Source organism: Colletotrichum abscissum (genome assembly GCF_030869225.1).
Source record: "Colletotrichum abscissum strain IMI 504890 chromosome Unknown Scaffold_45.1, whole genome shotgun sequence".
Taxonomy (NCBI): Eukaryota; Fungi; Ascomycota; class Sordariomycetes; order Glomerellales; family Glomerellaceae; genus Colletotrichum; species Colletotrichum abscissum.
Window position 1 is genome coordinate 315,785 of NW_026850376.1, and position 19,296 is coordinate 335,080.

A 19,296-nucleotide genomic window follows, 5' to 3' on the forward strand; every position below is an offset into this window, starting at 1 on the left:
CAAGCCCCGCTGCCTACTCCGGACAGGCCTCAATTAGCCTTTGGCACTTGTCGACGTGTTCGATCGCGAGCTCACCAGGGCGGCGGGTACCAATTGACCCCTTAGTGGTCTTGATGCCCAACCAGCCAACTGCGATCTCCGTGTTTGCCTCCAACCGCACCGCCCTTTGCTCACTTATCACGTCCGGTAACGCAAAAGAACGCTCTGGAGGGGCGACTACCAAGCCTTCAAGAAGAAGAAGAAGAAGAAGACCATCCAGCCAGACCAAGACCAACCAGTGCAGTCGCCGCCATCAGCAGGAGGCCATCAGCCCATTGCAGGAGAGTGGGAGACGAAAGCCTCACCTAATGTGACTGGCGGAAAGTGACCCCCCACGACACCATCAGCAATAGCTTCGAGAGACTACTTTTGGGCTACGAGCGGCCCGACGAGTGCGGGAACTGCTGCGGTAGGGGACCATCGCCACGCCTACCACCGGTTCATTGGTTTGGCAGCTGCATGGACCGCGCATAATCGCGCCCAGCCTGCTCCTGAGTCTGCTGCATCCGGAGAATGCCTTCGTTTTTCGGCTGCTCCTTCGATGCGGATATACAGTCTTACACTCCCTTCTTCTTCTATTTCTCCTCCGCATTCGCTGCACGATGCCACTCTTGCATATGCGGCCCCTTGTGTGATCCTCTCGGATTCACCACGGAACCTCCTTCAACCCAGGCGAGCTGCCAGCTACCTTACACCGTCAGTGACCCCCGTCCATCTTGCCCATCATCTCATCCATAGCAGCCCAAGGGATGTTGAGGTTAAATATGTCTCGTGGACCTTTGACACCCTATCTGCTACGCAGGTTGTTCTTCTTTCTCTGCTTCCACGTTCACCATGTCACAAACTGTTCTTTTCGTACGATTCCGGTCTCCCTCTATTGTGATACTTTGATCATTACTGTACCATTCATAACTTCTGTTATTCGACTCAACAACATCACCGGCTATCTTTCCCCGGATACTGAATGTATATCCCCCAATCCCTCAATGGCCGAGTGCCGAGAAGCTTCGGTCTTGAGAGAGAGCCTCGCTCCCCCGATTTCGAGGTGGCAGCGCGTGCAGTCAAACACTACAATACCGTCACAAAGAGACAGGTCTCGATAACAGGTGGACAGACCACCAACCTGACCGTTGGTGTCACGGTGGGGGTGGCCATCCTCGTATTCATTCTGGGCGCTGGAGCCTTTCTCTACTATTACCGAGTGTCTCTCAAAAAGATCAGTCGCCGTCGACATCGTCGTCGCCGACGCCATCACTCCCACAAGTCTTACAGCTCAAGGAGCTCAAAGAGCTCGGCCGACGACGGCCCAGCCTCTCATCCACCTCCTCGAGGGCCGCCCTCCGCGCCACGCTCTACCGCCCCATCTGCCACGCCTGCTGATCCCCCTGCCGGCGCGCCGGCCGATGCTCCAGCCGACCCTCCCGCAGACCCTCCAGCTGATGCCCCAGCTGATGCCCCAGCTGAGAAGTAGTCTTGGGTGGGTGTTACACCCTCACACCGGGCGAGACTCAATACTAGGGAGGGGGCTTGAAAAAGAAAGTCTCAGGTACATTGTGTCCTTCACTATAAAGCTTCAACAAACTGACATGAAAGAAGGATTCCATGACCTGACGCGAGTTGTATTATGCAGAATTTGGCATTTGTCCGGAGCGGGAGTTGGCGAATGAAATTTCCAAGGCGAACCCAGGCGCCACTATCTTTCCTATTGAACCCAGCAGTGTTGTACGTTTGCGGTGTGTATAATCTTGAATCGATGGTTGTTGTTTTGGTCTGTGTCTAAAGCAGCTCGACTTATGTATCTCTTGGTTCTATATGAACATTGGTCGTGCCTTTGAACCTCCAACCAGTATTTGGAACACTCGCCTTCTTGCTCAGAAGGGCCGAACCTCCCAACATGCCTCCCTCGGGAGACCGGCTTCATCACTATACAGTTACACAGCCTCCATCTCATTGTCATTCACAATCACAGCTCCATTACCAGCGGCCTCCCTTCTCAGATCTCGAGCTTCCGGCGGGATACCGCACAAAGAATCAAAGAACGAGTAGCAGCACTCGTTACAAGTCACCTCCCTGTCACCATGTATATCGTCTTCCGTAGCGAACTGCTCCAGCCGGAAGTTGGGGTCTACGCCCCATCCCATTTCTAATCCCATGTCCTGGCCAGGCGCCGGCCCGTAGTCGATGAAGCCGTCGCCCGACGGCAAGTCCATACCGGGAACCATGCCCATTCCCATTCCCATTCCCATACCAGCTACCGGAGCTGGATGCATGGGCATAGCCATCATGGGAGGCGTAGGCATGAATCGTATCGTAGGCTCTCGAGGCTGCGAAGAATGTTTACTCCTGCGGTTAGATTTGACCTTGACCTTCCGCTTTGCTTTCTTGCAAGTCTTCTTGGGCTTCGCCTTTCGTTTGGCATTGTGATGATGATGGCCGTGTTTATAATGGTGGTGGTGATGACGATGCGTCCACCCATGGACGTGCGGGTGACGGGCAGAATGTACGCGGGCATCCATTTTAGGCTTCGAGTGTACGTGATGAATATGAGATTTATGTAAAGGAGGCTCGTGAGGGTGGACATGCTGTACTTGATGGTCCATCTTTTTCCGCGGCTTGGGAGAGAAAACGCAGTTGAAGCAGAAGTATATGAGGCTCACGGCAGCCAGGCCTCCGACGAGACAGCCGATGAGCATTCCTGCTATTCTGCCTTCCTCGCCACGACGCACCAAATGACCTGCCGGGACTGGTGATATTGGTAATGGCGCCATGTTAGGGGCGGCCGAGGTCTGGCCTCAGCTGGTTTGTGCCGTTTCTCGTGTTCTAGTCATCGGCTTGTTCGCTGTTCTAGCATCGCCATGACTATTTTCGTTTTCCCCATTCATCTCAGAGGGAGAGGTGACGATAGTTGTATGAATCATTTTTGACCTCTTCCAAGGTTGTTAGCATCGTTGATCTACAAAAGCCAGTTTGCTCCAAGCTATATCTTCAGGAGGAACAATGAGACACTTGGAAATAGCGAAGCAAGCGGTAAACCCACGACAACCGGTCACGACAATCTATCTCTTCACGCAGCCTCGAAAAATGGTTGTTTCAGGCACGTCTTCACGATCCCCAGAAAGTATATTCCAAACAATCGAATGAGGCAGTACAACGTAGCACTCTCATCAAGCCACCGCACGCTCGGTACCCAGCCATGTTTGCGTTTGCGTCTACGATACAAGCTCGTCATTGCTGACTCTGCGACCTCTGCATCCCAAACACGTGCTTGCGGCAGCTCAGGTAGCAAATAAGACGGGACGGGAGGGAGGCTGCAACTATTCTAGATTCTACGTTATCCTACAAACCACACATTTAGCCGTCCATCCACCCCTTCGACCACACCGCTGCCGAAAATTCAAAGTCAAGAGAAATCCGGGTATTGCCTCCGTGCTACTGGGTATTGCCATTCCAAGCCGTCGTCGAAATCATCGCTCATCAATCTATGTACGGAAAAGAGAAACTGGGTATCTCATATACGCACTTCCTCTGAGGAAAACATAACATAGAAACCTCCCCCTCAAACCCTCCGCCGACCGCGCCTTTCCTCCCTCCTCTCCTCCCTCTCCCGAATCTGCACCAAAACAGACCCTATAGCCCCTTGCACCTTGCCCGAGCGCTCCATAAACGCATCGTAAAACTCGCAGTCGGCGTGTCCGGGCTGTCGCTCGTTCAAAGAGATGAGCGTGTTGGATAACGTCTCCATCTCCTCTTTCAGCGGCGCATAGTCGGTCCCGTATCCGCGTCGGCGGCGGCGGTGGGTATCGTCATCGCCGCGATGGTGTCTTGACGGCGAGGAGGGCGAGCCGGGTGCGTGTGAAGGGTACCCGTCGTCGCGGCTGTGGCGTCTTCTCCGGTCACGGTCATCGTCTTTGCCACCACTGCCGTGTCGTCTCCCGTGAGAGCGATCTTGCGAATGCCCACGAGAGTATGAACCGCGGTCTCGGCTGCCTCTTCGTCCCTTGCCATGTCTCCGCCTCGCGTCTTCCTCTTCATCGTCCTCCCCTCCACCGCCACCGAAGCGCTCCATAGCTTTGGAAAGGATGTTCTTGCCCAGGTGCTCCAGCATCTCCATGTCCATGTTCGGAACGCCGCCTCTAGCGCGCTCGTCTTCGTCGTGGCCGTGGGTGTTGCGTGTGCTAAGGCGCCGGTCGTTTCTGTGTCCTCCTCCATTCTTGTCTTCGTCGCCGCCGCCGCTCAGCTTCTTCATGTACTTTTGTACTGCATATTCGACGAGTCCTCGAGCGAGAGTTTCGATAATGATTTCGATTTGGCCGTGGTTATTGCCGCCTCCGCCTCCGCCCCCACCGCTGTGTCGGTTGCGATTGCGGCTGCCGCGATTTGGGGACGGCGCGGTGTTGCGGGAGCGTGTTAGTGTGCGTAGTAAGCCATCCATGACCACGGGGGGTCGGGATGCATTGGGTTTCCTTGTGCTGGTTGTGCGAATGTGGTAAAATGAGAGTTGAACGAGTGTGACAGGTGTAAAGAGTGAGCGCTCAGTGGTGTAAGTGAATCACTCTCGGATAGTAAGGGTGCAAAAGAATGAAAAGGAAAAAGTGAGAAAAGAGGAAATGAATCGCTCTTCTTCTTCTTTTCTGAGGCCCTCTTCGACTTTATTTTTCCAATTCAGTAGCTTGCGGGTTAAAGCTTCTTAGCTTGGTCGTTGGTGGCACGGCGAGTCGTGCGGGTGGTTATTGGTCATGTGGTGATGGTGTTTTCTCATGTGATTGAGTGTCCGTCTGCCTGTGTGCAAGTGAGACAGTAGCACTCAGGCGCTGAAGAGAGCTGGTGAGTATTAAGTAGTCAGTCGGTCGCTCTTTCCAACTCTGCACAGGCAGAGGGTAAAATGACTTTTTCTGTTTTCGAAATGACCCGCGGTCTGGTGCGGATTCAGCGTGGCTCAGTTGTCTTTTGTTTTTGGGCAGTGTGATTGATTGTTTTGTTGGTGGTGACTAAATGAGCGAGTGAGGTGACAGCGACAGAGTCACAGACTAGGCGCAGCGTGTGAGGCAACCCGGGGAAAAGCGGGTTATCGTCGGAAAAGTTGTTTCGCTGCCTGAGAGAAATTGCATGTGAACTTTTGGATGATCCTGTGTTTATTCGTGGTTTGCTTCCAAAGTCCAAGACTTTGGTGGATATTGAAGCTCCGAATATTTTTGCTTTCGGCCTTACCGCGTAGGTATGTGAAGGAACAGCCGTACGCGATGGTCAGCTGGAGGTGAAACTGCGAACGCTTCTTCAACTTGGAAACGACTATCATGAGTAATTAACTTCATATCGCGGTGTCCAAAATCCTCTTCATCATCAAGACCTCATCCTCTGGGCAAGTGCTTCGGTGCTACACTGAGAGTGATGTCATGCTCGCTCATAGGCCGTTCTGAGACGTCAAACCTAGCATAATACTTGACACTTCTGCATACTCTTCATTCACCGATACATGAGACTGGTTTGAATGTGTCCATTTGAAAATATTGCGCCGTGTTACCGGCAAGTTCGGGCTGGACCGCCTCTTCCACCGGTGCCTAGCACTAGGGACACTATGTTTATCATTGATCATGCCATCCCAGGCACTTTCCCCCAGCGACGCCTTGTAAATGCACATATGCCAGCCATGAGAACCATTACGTGAGGCTTTCCCCTTAGCTGAGCAGCTCCTTGATGTCCTCGATCCGCGCAAGCTTCTTCTCCTCGTCGCTCATCATTCCTAAAGAAGTAGCACTAAGGGTATCAAGTCAGCAAATACTCGGTCATCCAGCACACCGGATTGGTCAACTCACATAAACTTCTTCCGGTCCTGTACCCGAAGCATCCTTTCCTCCACGCTCCCCTTGACGATGAAGCGGTAGACCTTAACCTCCTCGTCTTGGCCCATGCGATGCACACGATCAATCGCCTGAGCCTCAACCGCGAAACTCCACCAAGGATCCATCATATACACTCTCTTCGCAGACGTCAAGTTCAGCCCCACGCCACCAGCACGAAGACTGATGAGCAGCACGGTGAATGTCTTTGACTCTTGGAACTCAGTCAGGACCGCCGCGCGAGCCTTCTGCGCCATGGATCCGTCGAGGCGAAGGAACTTGATATTCGCCCGTGCCAAAGCCGGCTCAATCAGTGTCAAGAACGATGTAAATTGGCTGAAGACAACAGACTTGACCCGCGGCTGCTCCCTTCTCAGGTCACGCAGGGCCTTAATCAAAGTCACGACCTTGGCCGAGGAGTTATTCACACCCAAGCGCTGTAGACTAATCTTGGATTTCTTGAACACGTCCGGGTCGTCGTCGTGGCGAACGACCTCGAATAGGTCGCGATAGTTGATCTCGGATCGACAGTTGGGGCAGGTCGGCACCTTATGCCGATCTGTTTGGTGCTTCATGTAATCCAGAAGGCACTTCTTGCAAGCAGAGTGCCAACATCCAGTGACCGTCTGCTCGACCATGGGCTCTTCGGCGCAGATCGGACACTCGCTCTCGGCTTCGTCGCGGATCTGGCCGAGGATATGGGCTCCAAAAGCAGCTGTGTTAGACTCCGTTTCGGATATAGCTGCTGTGAAATGTTCAATCAGGGAACCTAGGTCCATGTCGTCCGCAAGACCGGCAGCCATGTCAGCTGCAGCTCCAGCTTCTACCTCGTCCGCGACGAGCTCCTTGTTTCGTACCAAAACCGGGTGGCAACAAGACTGTCGTAGACGCAAAATGTGGGCAAAAATGCTAGTAAACGCTTTCATCACCGTGCCTGCTTCGACGTTCTCTCTGAACGATTGCTTGGCTCTCGTAAAGATGTAGTCGTAAATCTCTCGTTCGGTCTGACTGAGCTCGACATCAACGATTTCAACATGTTTCGGTGGAAGGGGTACCAGTCTTCCAAGGGTTAGCTAAAGTGTGACAATCCAGGGTGCATTCACTTACGGCTCGCCCTCAGGCGTCTTCATGTCTTTGGTACGCCTGAGAACTAGAGGCTCCAACACGGTCTGCACCACGTCAAGTGCCCTCATAAAGTCCTTGGACTCGAAAGGGACAGTGATGAAAGTCTTCCAGAACGAAAAGTTGTTCCAAGGCTCCACACGAAGGAAGCGAACCAGACTGAACAGATCCTCCAGCTTGTTGACGATTGGCGTTCCAGTCAACACCCATCTGTGTTCGGCAGATATTTCGTAACACGCTTTGGCAGTTTTTGACTGTCGGTTCTTGATGTGATGGCCCTCGTCCAGAATGACGCGGAAAAAGTTGAGCGAGAACAGTCCGGTATGAGACGACTTGTCACCCTTTTTAGCCGCAACTTGGTTGAACTCTGACAACACCACACCGTAGCTGGTAATGACCACATCAGGCGCAGACGCTGCGCTCGCGGCACAACATACGGCCTGAAGATTATTGGCCTTTTCGTTGCCATAGTACACGATGGCCTTGAGAGTGCCTTCTTTTGAGGCCTTCTCAGCTTCACTATGCCACTGCGCCAACAATGACATTGGTGCCACGACGAGTGTTGTACAAGGCGCATCTAGCACGCTCGATGAGTTGGAGGCAAGCCTTGGAAGCTCATTGACGGACGTAGGAACACTACCCATCGCCTTGGCTTGCCGCGCGACGTCAGAGCGGTGGGTGTGGACTAGACTGAGCATCTGGATGGTCTTGCCGAGACCCATCTCATCGGCTAGGATACCACCGAGGCAGTTTTGCTCTTGAACAGGAAAATCGAGAGAAAGGTCTCCCGAGTATGGGTTGACGTAGAAATGCTGCTGATCGTGAACCTGAGGAAGCTCCTTTTCGTCCGTATCCTTGAGTGGCCATGTGTATTCCTCCCACAGAGGGTGCATGCTTGGCTCCCTGTTGCTCTTCTGGTCCTTTTCCTTGGTCATCATCCAATGCAACGCTTGCTTCTGGTAGGGTCTCAGGTTCATAGCAAAGGTATCGGCAGGTTCCGCTTCGGGTGTGTTAAAGTCGAATGATTGGGCCTTGCGGTAAAGGGCATCAAGCTGGTCTTGCTCCAGCTCTTCACCCTCCTCTTGCTCGTCTGAAGGGGGCGAAGACCCGGGTGCTCGATCGGTTGTCTTGGCAGTGTCTTTCTCCTTTTTCTCATCCATCTCTGCAGCCTGCAGCAAGCCTTGCCGTTGGTGTTTGGACGCTGTGGCATTGGCTCGCGTAGGTTCAAGATTGATCTCGGAAAAGAGCTTCACTAACGCCACTTGCCTAAGACGCAGCTCCTTCTCCTCGGTCGATTCTTTCTCCTCGAAGAAATTGGTCGCCCTGTTTTCTGATACCTTGAATCCAGGCCGATGGAATGCTGAGGCAAGCAAATGACACTTCAGCTGGATGAAAACGGTGTCGTTCGTTCGCAGACGCTCAGGGGCATATACGCAGGTACCCTCAAACTTGCATATCTGCTGGTCCATCAACGTTGAGACCCATTCGGCTGTTTCTTTCTCCAACCTGCCAATCTCGGACCCGCTGCTGCTTGTGAACCGCACTAGGACGTCGTTTCGCTTTGAACTTGCAGCTGGGCCACGCGGCGGAGCGTTCGGGACGCCGAACTTCGTATGTAACTTGGACTTTGGCGGTTGGATTTTTTGCCGCTCAATCCTGACTACATCGCCGTGGTTAAGCAGATTTGCCCCGCTCCGTGTCGCCCAGCCCTCAACACCGAGGGAACCTATATATCTTGCCTCGGGCATGGTTCGTCTGATCGCGGGCTTTGGTGCATCCTCCATGGGAATATCTTGCTTTATGGTGTTGGCCGCGGCTGGTGGTGGTCGAGAAATGGCATTCAGAGCCGGAGATTTCTTCTTGAGGTTCTTCCACGTGCCATCAAAGTACATATTGACGGCTCGCTCGAGGTTATTGTCGCAGCTATCCCGAATTATATCCAGCACCTCCGCCGTAACCTTGTCTCCTATGAAGCTCTCAAAGGTTTCCTGGTCGAAGGTCATGGCGGACTCTTCGCGCTGCATATTTGAAGACGGGCCGGATCGGTTGGAGGCATCGTCGACTGGCTGTTCTACAAGCGGTCCGCGTGGTTTCGAGGGCGAAGACGGGGGCTCAGCATCCTCGCTCTTGATCTGGGGCGATTGATCGTCGACATCTTGGAAAAATCGCTGCTTCGGTTGCGTTGGTGGGGTGGGTAACACCGGGCTGGACTGATGGCTCAACACATCGTCGTCCGAGGCGGCAAAGAAGCGTCTCCTCTTCGCCGGGGGTTCAGGAGACTGTGGGTATTCCATAGCTGTTCAGGCTGCCGCCATGAAGGTTTCCACGATGGCGGGTCGTATTGGGTGGTGTGCCACTGACACTGAACGAGACGAACCGCCACAAAAAGTTACCTGGGCAAGGGACCTGGGTTCGGAAGACGCGAGGCGAATCAGTCAGCGCGACGGGGCGCGTCGGGTCGTCATGTGACTGCGTGTCTGCTGAGGCAAGTCAATTAAGAGACACCCCGGCAAAGACGTCATTACCCGCAACCACAGAGTTCGACCTCGGAGTTTTAGTGCACTTGCACAGTGTAGCAGCAGCAGTGGACAAAGAAGAAGGCCCCACAGCTTTCCATCCAGCTGCAACTCGCGAATTTCAGAAGCAGCACCGACATGGCGCATCACACCAGCGTCTTTTCCTGAATGAATCGCACAACACGGATCGCCGGCCATGGCCTGAGAAGGCTCGTCCAGACCCCTCCACAGGGCACAAGGGGCATTGTCACAGACGCAGACGTCGTCAAGGCGAGGAAATACTGCCAATCGCAGCTGCAGTACGACCGCATCCCATCCCCCGAATCAAGAGGTGGATCTTGACCGTTCCAAAAGATTCTGACTTTCCCAAAAAGACACAGCGACTACGATGCGCATATAATAAGCCGCCTCGTCCCGGCGCGTGCAACAGACACCTACCTTGCCCTCCGCAGCCTCAACCTCGAACTAGTCCGCCTCCCCGAGCTCGTCTCCAACCCGACCATCGGTCAGATGCGCATGCAGTTCTGGCGCGACTCCATCGACAAGACCTTTGCCGGCGCCCCCCCGGCCGAACCGATATGCGTGCTCCTCCACCAAGCGCTGCAGGACCTGCGCGCGCGCTCGCCAGGCAACGCCACAGCGAGCTCCATCAAGTTCTGGGTGCAGCGGCTCGTCAAGACACGGGCGAAACACATGGACAATAGACCGTATGCGTCGCTGGCCGCGCTGGAGGAGTACGCCGAGAACACGTACTCGACGCTCATGTACGCCACGCTAGCATCGATGCCGCTCCGCTCCATGCAGGTGGATCACCTGGCGAGTCACATTGGCAAGGCGTGCGGCATCGTGGCCGTCTTGCGCGGTATCCCCGTGCTGGCGGCGCCGCAGCAGCAGCCCGCGAAATCCCATGCCGGACCGGGCGGCGGACGACAGGATCCCGCGCTTCTCCTCCCGCTAGATGTCATGGCGGAGGTCAACCTGCGGGAGGAGGATGTCTTCCGATACGGCCCGCAGGCAGAGGGCTTCCAGGACGCCGTGTTCAAGGTGGCTACGCGGGCAAACGACCACCTCATTACGGCGCGGGAGATGCTCAAGAACCTCAAGGCTGGGCAGGACGCCGGTCACGAGTTTGAGCACCAGGGAGAGGCGGAGCACGTGTACGAGCCGGAAGAGGATGACACGCAGCGGGACCTTCGACGAGGGTTCGGAGTGCTGCTTGAGGCTGTGCCGGCGCAAGAGTACCTCACTAATCTCGAGGGTACCAACTTTGACCCTTGGACGGTGAAGGCGAGCTGGAAACTGCCTTGGCGTCTCTGGCGTGCGACGAGCAAGAGCCAGATCTAAGTGGCCACAATGAAAATGGTCCTATACAATCACGTATCTGACGGTGTTACAACATCAGTGGGTTGGCTGTGTAAGAGTGCAGTGTAAGACTAGCTTGGCTTCTGGTTGAAGAGGCCGTGTTCAAAAGTAATCATGCTCCCAATGAGGCCTAGGGAATCATTTCTCAATCATAACTGAGTTGAAGCGTAAACCCCATCGAGAGACCCAGTGCTGACATTTCCGTCACCTGGATTGGCCGGCCCGTCCGCGGGGACAGTGCTAATGACCAACCTAATCACGCGCCACACGGCCGTGGCTGGAGCTTCCTTTGCACCCCCACATTTCCTTGAGATCCCAGCGCCAGCCACATTTCGGAAAATTCCACTTTGTGGCGCATGAACTCCCGAAATAATTTGGCAATCGTCAATTGGAGCTTCTTCCGAGCCTCGAATCATCCCCAGTATAGCGTCAATGTCGGTATCAAGATGTTGTACGAACTCATAGGAATTGTAAGTCGCTCCTCTTATTCTGCTGCCGACATATTCTCTCTGAAATAAGTAACTAACATCATCACAGGTGCGACCGGGCTCCCTCGCCGAGGTGAAAGAGTACGCGATCCCTCCATCTCTACCCATAACCCCCTTCGATCCCAGGACCTCAATACCTCCCGCCATCTACCATCGCAAACCCTCTCCATCATACAAGACCTCAAGTCCAAGTCTCATCTAACCAATTACTCTCTACAGAATCGCCCTCACCGCCGGTCAAATCGTCCTCCGCAACGGCGGCGTCATCCGCGGCATTTCCAACTGGGGCGTCTTCACCCTCCCGCGCCCCGTCGCAAAGGCCCAGATGAAGCACAAGGCGGGCCACTACTTTGTCATGCGCTACGACGCCTCATCTGCCACCCACAACGACATGCGCACCACCATCAACCTCGACCCCCGCGTCATCCGCACTGCCCACGTCAAGCTCGGCGACGGCAAGCTCGAGACCATGGCCCGCTTCGGAGACGTCAAGTGGGATCAATGAGCGCGTTCTCAGGGGAAGGAAGAGGAAGACGGTCCCCAGACGTGAGATGGGCATGGAATGACACAAGGGAGTTCGTGGATCATAACCGCCGCGGATGAAGAGTGGGAGACCGCACAGCATGGGGTGTACAATTCTCCTTCGCGTGGGAGTCGGGAATCGTGGCTCGCGGGCCTTAAAATGACAGTTGTTGTATGATACGGGATCCACCCCCGAGCCGGCGACGGGGACGTTTGGTTGCGCATGAATAGAGCCGACGATAGTTCGGAATGTATAAATATGTGGCACGCCACTGATATAACTTGGACGTAATGATTTACTAAACCACTGCGTATAAAAAGAATATGCACTTTTTTTGCACTCAGGCTTTTGTCAATCTGATATTCGCAGTTCACAACTGCATGCGCTAGGCTAATGCTGAAAATCTCTACCTTTGGCCATGGTATCTGGTCTCCCGACGTAGCCTATCTCTGTGGTTTCAGCGGCCTCGCTGTCACTAGACGTCCCGCTGCTATGTACCAAGTGTGTGTGGAAGGCGTGCCGATTTGCACTCCTCCTACCGTCGTCGGATCCGTCCCAGTCATTATCTCAATGACCTTTCGTCGTGAGTTTCGGCCTCATGTGGTGATGCCGATCCGTGGTCTGTTGCAATATTTTTAGGCGTCCAAGTCCATTGTCTCGGACTTGCCAATCCCTCTCTCTTTGCACCAAGCCACGAAGTCATCAATTACACTAGGCCATGCCCCATCCTCGTTCCAGAAAGACAATGACTCATCTGCCATGGACTTGGTCGCGAATTCGAGGATCTGGTTCCACGTGTCGCGGTTAACAGATCTGGTCCACTTCTCTTCGAGAAACTTCAACCACAGCTGCAGCCAGTCCTGGTTCTTCGTCTTCCACTCCCAACCTGGTGGCGAAAAGAGGACGTTCCAGTAGACTGTAGCAATCTCAAGGTTGAGTGCCTTTTGGGTCGGCTCCTTGCTGGCAACGAAGGTGTGCCGATACACCTTTCTGAAGTAGGCAGGGTCGGTTGAAAGACTGCTGACCAGTGACTTGATGTGAGAGACGTGCGCTTGACGCGTCGCAGCACTATAATCATGTTAGTATACTGGAGGCTGACGCTGGAAACGTTGTTCATACCCAGACACCTTCCAGCCATCGACGAAGCCTTTTCTGGTGATTTCTCCAACAGACGGTGCCTGAAGGAGTTCCATCACGACTAGCAGCTCAGCGTTCTCGATGTTGACGCCCAAGTCGCCGAGGTACGCCATGGTAGTGTCAAGACCCAGTGTGTTCTTCTCGTCTTTTGAGTCATCTGCCTACTGTTAGTCATGGAATCAAGGGGCTAGGCTGTGAGAGCATAACCTCGTAGCTTGTCAAACATTTGATTCAACGAAGTATCAAGCGCCGAAGTCGTGGGGGTGGAAGTTCCGCTGGCGCCAGAGAAGTATCTTCAGGAATTGTCAGTCAATGCTTTTCTGCAACACAAGAGGCAACAACTCCATAAGAACGTAAACATATTTGAGTTATTGAAGCTTCAAAAGACGCAAGTCGGCTGGCAACTTTGCGCAGGACATGGCACACGGAATGGGCGGAATACCCAGACTGATTCTTCTCCTCAGCAACGAGGTTATTTCTTGATGCCTTGCGTCTCGAAGACCACAAACTCAAGCCTTTGGTAGGCAAGGCATTCTTCACTCCTTTCCACCCCATCGTCTTGGTGCTCCTGCCTTGTCTCGGCGTCAATCAGTCCCAACGTGCTTCGGGGTTCTGGCGCATCCAAGAATGAAGCACGCCGGCTGGTGCGGAATCGACACGACTGATAGAGGCTCGAAAAGGCAAAGGTGCGCTGAATGCCTGTAGCCGTTTGTGACGAGATGCTTAGGAAGATGAAGAGTGCTAGCCAATTTCTCCATACAAAGGACCGTGACCTTCGTGGTGGTCGGATATGAGTGGCACCGGGGTGACAGCCGGCCCAGTCCGGAAAAGCGAGGCACTTGCGTCAACTAGATCGACCAATGGACGGGAGACGGCCGATCAAAGCAACGACGGTGGCGGCTTGCCATGGCAGTTCGTTGCTTTAAGAGCCATTTCGTCCGCGTGAATGTTTCAGGAGCAATTGTCGATCGGCGTCGGCTCGGCCTTTCTCCTACGGTGTGGGCAACAATGTATCCCCAAAGAGTGAACTGTGACCTCGTAGCTGCAGAGGTGCCTCTCTCCGACGGGTGCATTGGAGCAGCGCAACGCTGAGTAGCGCTCCGAGGGGGGTTCGACGGCGTTTCCCCCACAAAGGGCATCTCAGACCGGGCCAACAACCGAGCAAGTCAAGTATGAACTAACGCGGTATCCTTGCGTGCGCTGCAGGTCAAATTGCCCGAGAAGGGCCGGCGCATGATGAGATGAGTGGTTCGGATAACATTATACGGGCGGTAAAAGGTGATGGCAGAAACGGCCAGTCCAGCAAACAACTGGGGGCGAGCGAGACCGAACGAAACGACACAAAACCGCGGCATAGACTATAGGAAACCCCGTGTAGTATATCGGGTGAGTTGCACTTACGCATCAACGGCTTCATTGAGCTTGTATCCGGCGTTCTTCAGGTACTATTCGGAAGCTTGTAGTCAGCACTCCATTCCGCCTTCAAGATCCAACGGCCCGGTGGGCGGTCTCGTCTTCCACCAGCTGCCGCCCTTCCCCGCCAAGGCAGTATCGCGTCGAAGCCCAGTAATGCTCCAGCTACGAGACAGCACAACGCAAAGCAGCGCGACGTAGAGTAGCGGCGCATGACAGGCTTCGACGTTTCGCCGATAGTTCAATGACGAGGTCCACGTCTTGCGAACCGACGAGGACGATGAGGGGTTGGGAAAGCGCATGCGTCGCATGGTAGACGAGAAACCGAGGCACCGACAGCGATAGGGTATTCTTCTCTGGGCTTGGACTCACCCTTTGTGCAGTTCTGTCACTTGCACCTGTCAACTGAACGAACTGGGTGGTCATCGCCTTCTGGGAGGTCGATGTCGGCGCCATTGTGCTCGCAGCAGCTCTACCTCCGTCTGCGTGTGGCCGTATTGCCCAAAACTATCTTCCTGGTTCGGATGTAGGTTGAGCGAGTCGCGTGACGCAATTCGACCGCTTTCAAGAGTCGGTGACGATGCGACGACTGAGGGTGTCGGCAAGAGGGCAGTACGCTTCGTGGCAGAGAGGAAGAGGTCGAGTGTCAGCCGCTTTTTGAGGAGACGAGGCGAAGTTCGTGCAGGTCAGACGTGACGGGGTGCGTGGGATTGAAGGTCGTTATTGCAGTGGTGTGGTCAGTTGGGAAGGGAGGAGAGTAAGGTGGTAGAAAAGAGCTTCGGAGGGGTGGGAGCAAGCAAGGCTGAAGCCGAGATGGTGGGGTAAGAGCCAACGAGCGATGCCTTCCAGTTTGGTTGCTGAAGGTCTTCCTGCCTATGGCGGGGCAGTCTGTGATTTTTTGGGCGGTAAGGCTCTCGCTCCTCAGTGATCACCTCACTCCAAAATGACCTGCCTTGAGGTGCTGTACTCCGTACTTTTGGTGCAATGGCGGACCGTGGACGGCGGGAAGTGGGACCTTCCGACCGCAAGAGCCCGCATCTTTGACCCCGCCTTCCTCATTGGGCCTCATCTTGGAAGGAACATTCTCCCGCGTTTCTATGCGTGCATCTCATACTCACCGGCCTCGTCAAACTCACTGCAAAGACTCTCAGACCTTCTTCTGCTAATCATTCCCAGTTGCTCTGTCAATCACCTCTATCCTCGTTTGAACTTATCACTATAAAGTACGAAGGCTCTCCCTTCAGATCTCATGCGTGTAAGGTAGACGATATCATTCGGCAACTCCTCTCATATCCAACGACATAGACACCAGAATTCAATATTGCCTCTTTGAATGAGACTGATAAAGGCCTCCTTACTTCCTGCTTCCCAATAAATCAGCTCGAGGCTATCCTTTTCATAAATATATAAGGCTTCATTTCATATCATGAGGATCACGATAATAAGCCAAGACCGACACTAAGACTAAGACTAAAACAGCTTTTCTTGAGGGGCAAGATCGATTGATGTGTGCCCTACAAAATAAAGTTATATTGACTGAGCCATTCAATAAAAAGCTTCCGGGCGAAAATTCTCGCAAATCAATGATTTAAACGCACTTCCATTTGAGTGAGGTTAGGTGAGGAAGCTGGGGTGAGAGTTCAAGCCTGAGACTCGTCTCGTTGTCTAAGGCATTTTGCTGGTCTGATAATTGCACTGTGTTCTCACCCAGAAAAGCAACCTCTTCACGGCCTTCATCGTTCAAGTACACAGTGTGAACATACCATGATAAGCCCCACCACGAATGACGTCTACCAATGGTACTTGTTGCGCTTGGCAACTGTTTTAATTGATTGGGCAGGCAGCAGACGCGACTTTTTCTCGACGCGCCGTCCCGCTGTTGCATGAGGTACCGTACCTTACACCACAGCGATAAAGACCACCTTCTTTGAGAACACCCAACCGTCGGCAGGATAGTCAGTCTTGAATGCTGCCTCGAGGACCACATAGCTACCGACATGCCATAGGATGGACTCCCCTCGCAGTCGGGACTCGAGCGAGCCGGCCATCGACCCTGCGCATCCCTTCAAGGGCGTGGTTGTGTGCTGCACAAGCATCCCGCCAGACCAGCGAGTAAGTTGTGGTGATGCACACATTCATTCGCCCCTCTGTCTACCCTGATCCGACCTCCATGCTGCTCCCATAACCTCGCCATGAACCATCTTCTCACCTTCATATAGACACAAATAGCAACAAAGACTGAAGAACTCGGAGGCATCCACAAGTACGATCTAACTCCCGACGTGACACATCTTGTCGTAGGAGACTACGACACACCCAAATACCGACATGTCGCCAAAGAACGAACCGATATCAAGGTCATGGATGCCAAATGGATCGATACAGTAGGAGATCTATGGATGAAGGATGCCGATATTGACTTTGCCGCTCTCGAACGAGAGTGGCAGCTCAAGCCGCTGGAGACGTGCGGCCATGTGGTCGATGCAGCCGATTCTACTGAAGCTAAGCGCGGGAGTCTGTTGCTTTGTATGACTGGCTTCGACGATCGTAAGCAAAGTTGACTGGCGTTCTTTCCATTCTCAACCTGACCTTTCATAGCCGATCAACGCAACAGCATCATCGAGAAAATCACTTCCAACGGCGGCGCATATACGGGCGATCTAACAAAACGAGTCTCCCACTTGATCGTCCGAAAACCGGAAGGAAAGAAGTATAAGGCCGCCAGAGCATGGAATATCCGCACAGTATCGCTGCCCTGGCTCGAGCAGAGCATCGAGCGCGGCCTGATCCTCGACGAGCAGTGTTTCGATCCCGTCCTGCCGGCCGAGGAGCAAGGCCAGGGCGCCTGGAACAGAGTAACACCAAGGAAGGCGTCCGCAGGGAAAAGATCGAGATCAGGCGCGGGCGAGATTGGGCAGAGAAAGCTCAGGAAAACGGCCAGCATGAAGCTCGGCAGCCAGCGAGACATGCTTTGGGGAGATATCCTCGGTAACAAGCCTTCCGCCGAGTCCGCCGGGCCTGGTGATACGGCGGACAGGATTGAAGTTCAAGACTCTGGCATACACGATCGAATGGTCCAGTCTGCTCCTGACGCAGGTATATTCTCTGCATGCTCTTTCTTCATGTCTGGGTTCGAGCCATGGAAATCCAAAATTCTCGCAGACACCATAGTTTCCCTGGGGGGACAAGTTTGCGACTCCTTCCAAGAACTTTCCACCAAAGGCTATGAAGCGAGATCGACCCGCAGGCTTCTTATTGTCCCACAAGAATCCCAGCCGACAACGCACCTTCGGGTTCCGCCTGAGCACATCGACAAGATCCAAATAGTGACCGAGTTCTTCATCGAGCGATGCCTGCATAACAAAGCTTTTCGCGACCCAGACAACCATATTCTAGGTCGCCCGCTACCAGTATTCCCAATTCACGGCTTCAAGGATATCTCCATCTGCACGGCGGGGTTTAGTGGAATCGACCTGCTGCATGTGGAAAAGGCAATCACACAGATTGGTGCTCGGTTCGCATCACGGCTCAACGACACAACCTCGGTGCTGGTGTGTAGGGCGCTCGCGGAAACGAGGAAGGAGAAGCTGAAATTGGCCCTCGACAATAACATCCCGGCTGTCAGCTCGGAGTGGCTTTGGGAGTGCATGACAACAGGCTTCAATGTGCCAATCAAGGAGTTCATGTATCCTGAACTGGGCCAGCCTTCTAGTCTCCAGCCCAAGCCAAAGCCCAAGGAGACAACTAGGGAGGATATGAAGCAGGCTTTCCAAAGGACAAGGTCTGAGCCTGTGCCTCAAGCTTCGAGAAAGCCAGCGGCAAGGCACTCTACAGTCGTGGGTGGAATCGACACAACAGCCTTCCTAGACGATGAAGGTCGGCAGAAACCTGCTACATTAACTGCGAAGGTTCCAGCCGTGAGAGAGACTTCGTCGGCAGCCTTTGCACATCGCGAGACAACGATTGCAAAGGCTGAGTCAGCCGCCTCCCTCCAGTTCCAGACAGCCAAGACGCACCAGGCAGACAGTTTTGGTGCTGGGACAGTGCTACCGTCATTGACAGACGCAACGCCCAGCGACTTGAAGGCGGAGCAGCCAGTGAGGCAACCTGTGGGACTGGCCAGAACCACGAGCGTAGCCGACAGCCTGGATGCGACCCCTATTTCTCTAGCCGAAGCGCAAGCTCCCGTCGAGCCCGGGGCTGTTACCGATGCAGCCAGCGAGCAAAACCAAGTCAAGACGAAACCAATAGATTGTGACGAAGAGGAAACGGAGGCGGAGCGCAAACGTCAACGGGACGCAATGAAGAATGCGGAGAAAGAAGACCTAACTTCCAAGCTCGCATCTCTGATCGAGTCGAAACCCAGCAGCGAGAATGCCCCCGATGTGGAAGGCTCAGGCCCGTTGCAGCAACCGACAAGACGTGCCAAACGAATATTTGGGCGTGCTATCAGCAACGCGTCGGCAGCATCTAGCGGAAGCGCCGAGTCGCGCATGGACTCGATGGGCCGGACCGCGGAGGAGAAGCCTCAGCAGGAGAAGGAGCAGGAACCACCATCGACGCAAATACAGTACCAGGACCCCGGCGCCCAGCAGCATCGGGCCAAGATGATGAGCAAAATTGCCAGCGTTGGCGGCGAGGGTGCCGGCAAAGCGGTGGCTCCGTCTCCTCCCGTTGTCAGTCAGCCTGCCAGGAAGAAGATTTCTACCATTGGAGGATTTGACTTTAGTGACGAGGCAAGGCCCAATACCAGGCAACTCAGACGCAAGTAAGTAGAAAGAAACTGTGCCGGGTTACTTGAACATCGGTATTTGCTTGAAACAATCGAGTTACTTTGCGCGGATCTCGTTTGGATTATA

The 19,296-nt window shown here is 54.0% G+C and overlaps 8 protein-coding genes across 8 annotated transcripts; 4 read left to right on the forward strand and 4 right to left on the reverse strand.

Annotated features, from left to right (window-relative positions):
- Positions 1-1,003: 1,003 nt before the first annotated feature.
- CABS01_13516 (uncharacterized protein) lies at positions 1,004-1,510 on the forward strand (the record flags this gene model as incomplete). The annotated part of the gene is made up of 1 exon (XM_060546858.1): positions 1,004-1,510. The coding sequence occupies one exon, from the start codon at positions 1,004-1,006 to the stop codon at positions 1,508-1,510; it is 507 nt and encodes a 168-aa protein (XP_060394918.1).
- Positions 1,511-1,970: 460 nt separating this feature from the next.
- CABS01_13517 (uncharacterized protein) lies at positions 1,971-2,807 on the reverse strand (the record flags this gene model as incomplete). The annotated part of the gene is made up of 1 exon (XM_060546859.1): positions 1,971-2,807. One exon carries the CDS (start codon positions 2,805-2,807, stop codon positions 1,971-1,973), a length of 837 nt encoding a protein of 278 aa, XP_060394919.1.
- A 788-nt stretch (positions 2,808-3,595) lies between these two features.
- Positions 3,596-4,471, reverse strand: CABS01_13518 (uncharacterized protein; the record flags this gene model as incomplete). Its single annotated transcript, XM_060546860.1, has 1 exon — positions 3,596-4,471. One exon carries the CDS (start codon positions 4,469-4,471, stop codon positions 3,596-3,598), a length of 876 nt encoding a protein of 291 aa, XP_060394920.1.
- A 1,243-nt stretch (positions 4,472-5,714) lies between these two features.
- Positions 5,715-9,292, reverse strand: CABS01_13519 (SNF2 family domain-containing protein; the record flags this gene model as incomplete). The annotated part of the gene is made up of 3 exons (XM_060546861.1): positions 5,715-5,793; positions 5,853-6,935; positions 6,984-9,292. 3 exons carry the CDS (start codon positions 9,290-9,292, stop codon positions 5,715-5,717), a joined length of 3,471 nt encoding a protein of 1,156 aa, XP_060394921.1.
- Positions 9,293-9,682: 390 nt separating this feature from the next.
- On the forward strand, positions 9,683-10,858 carry CABS01_13520 (squalene/phytoene synthase; the record flags this gene model as incomplete). Its single annotated transcript, XM_060546862.1, has 2 exons — positions 9,683-9,813; positions 9,889-10,858. The coding sequence occupies 2 exons, from the start codon at positions 9,683-9,685 to the stop codon at positions 10,856-10,858; spliced, it is 1,101 nt and encodes a 366-aa protein (XP_060394922.1).
- Positions 10,859-11,322: 464 nt separating this feature from the next.
- On the forward strand, positions 11,323-11,869 carry CABS01_13521 (30S ribosomal protein S6; the record flags this gene model as incomplete). The annotated part of the gene is made up of 3 exons (XM_060546863.1): positions 11,323-11,346; positions 11,414-11,445; positions 11,584-11,869. 3 exons carry the CDS (start codon positions 11,323-11,325, stop codon positions 11,867-11,869), a joined length of 342 nt encoding a protein of 113 aa, XP_060394923.1.
- Positions 11,870-12,522: 653 nt separating this feature from the next.
- CABS01_13522 (uncharacterized protein) lies at positions 12,523-13,579 on the reverse strand (the record flags this gene model as incomplete). The annotated part of the gene is made up of 4 exons (XM_060546864.1): positions 12,523-12,955; positions 13,007-13,181; positions 13,232-13,317; positions 13,413-13,579. The coding sequence occupies 4 exons, from the start codon at positions 13,577-13,579 to the stop codon at positions 12,523-12,525; spliced, it is 861 nt and encodes a 286-aa protein (XP_060394924.1).
- A 2,865-nt stretch (positions 13,580-16,444) lies between these two features.
- CABS01_13523 (BRCA1 C Terminus domain-containing protein) lies at positions 16,445-19,209 on the forward strand (the record flags this gene model as incomplete). Its single annotated transcript, XM_060546865.1, has 3 exons — positions 16,445-16,549; positions 16,657-16,984; positions 17,036-19,209. 3 exons carry the CDS (start codon positions 16,445-16,447, stop codon positions 19,207-19,209), a joined length of 2,607 nt encoding a protein of 868 aa, XP_060394925.1.
- Between the last annotated feature and the right edge of the window lie 87 nt (positions 19,210-19,296).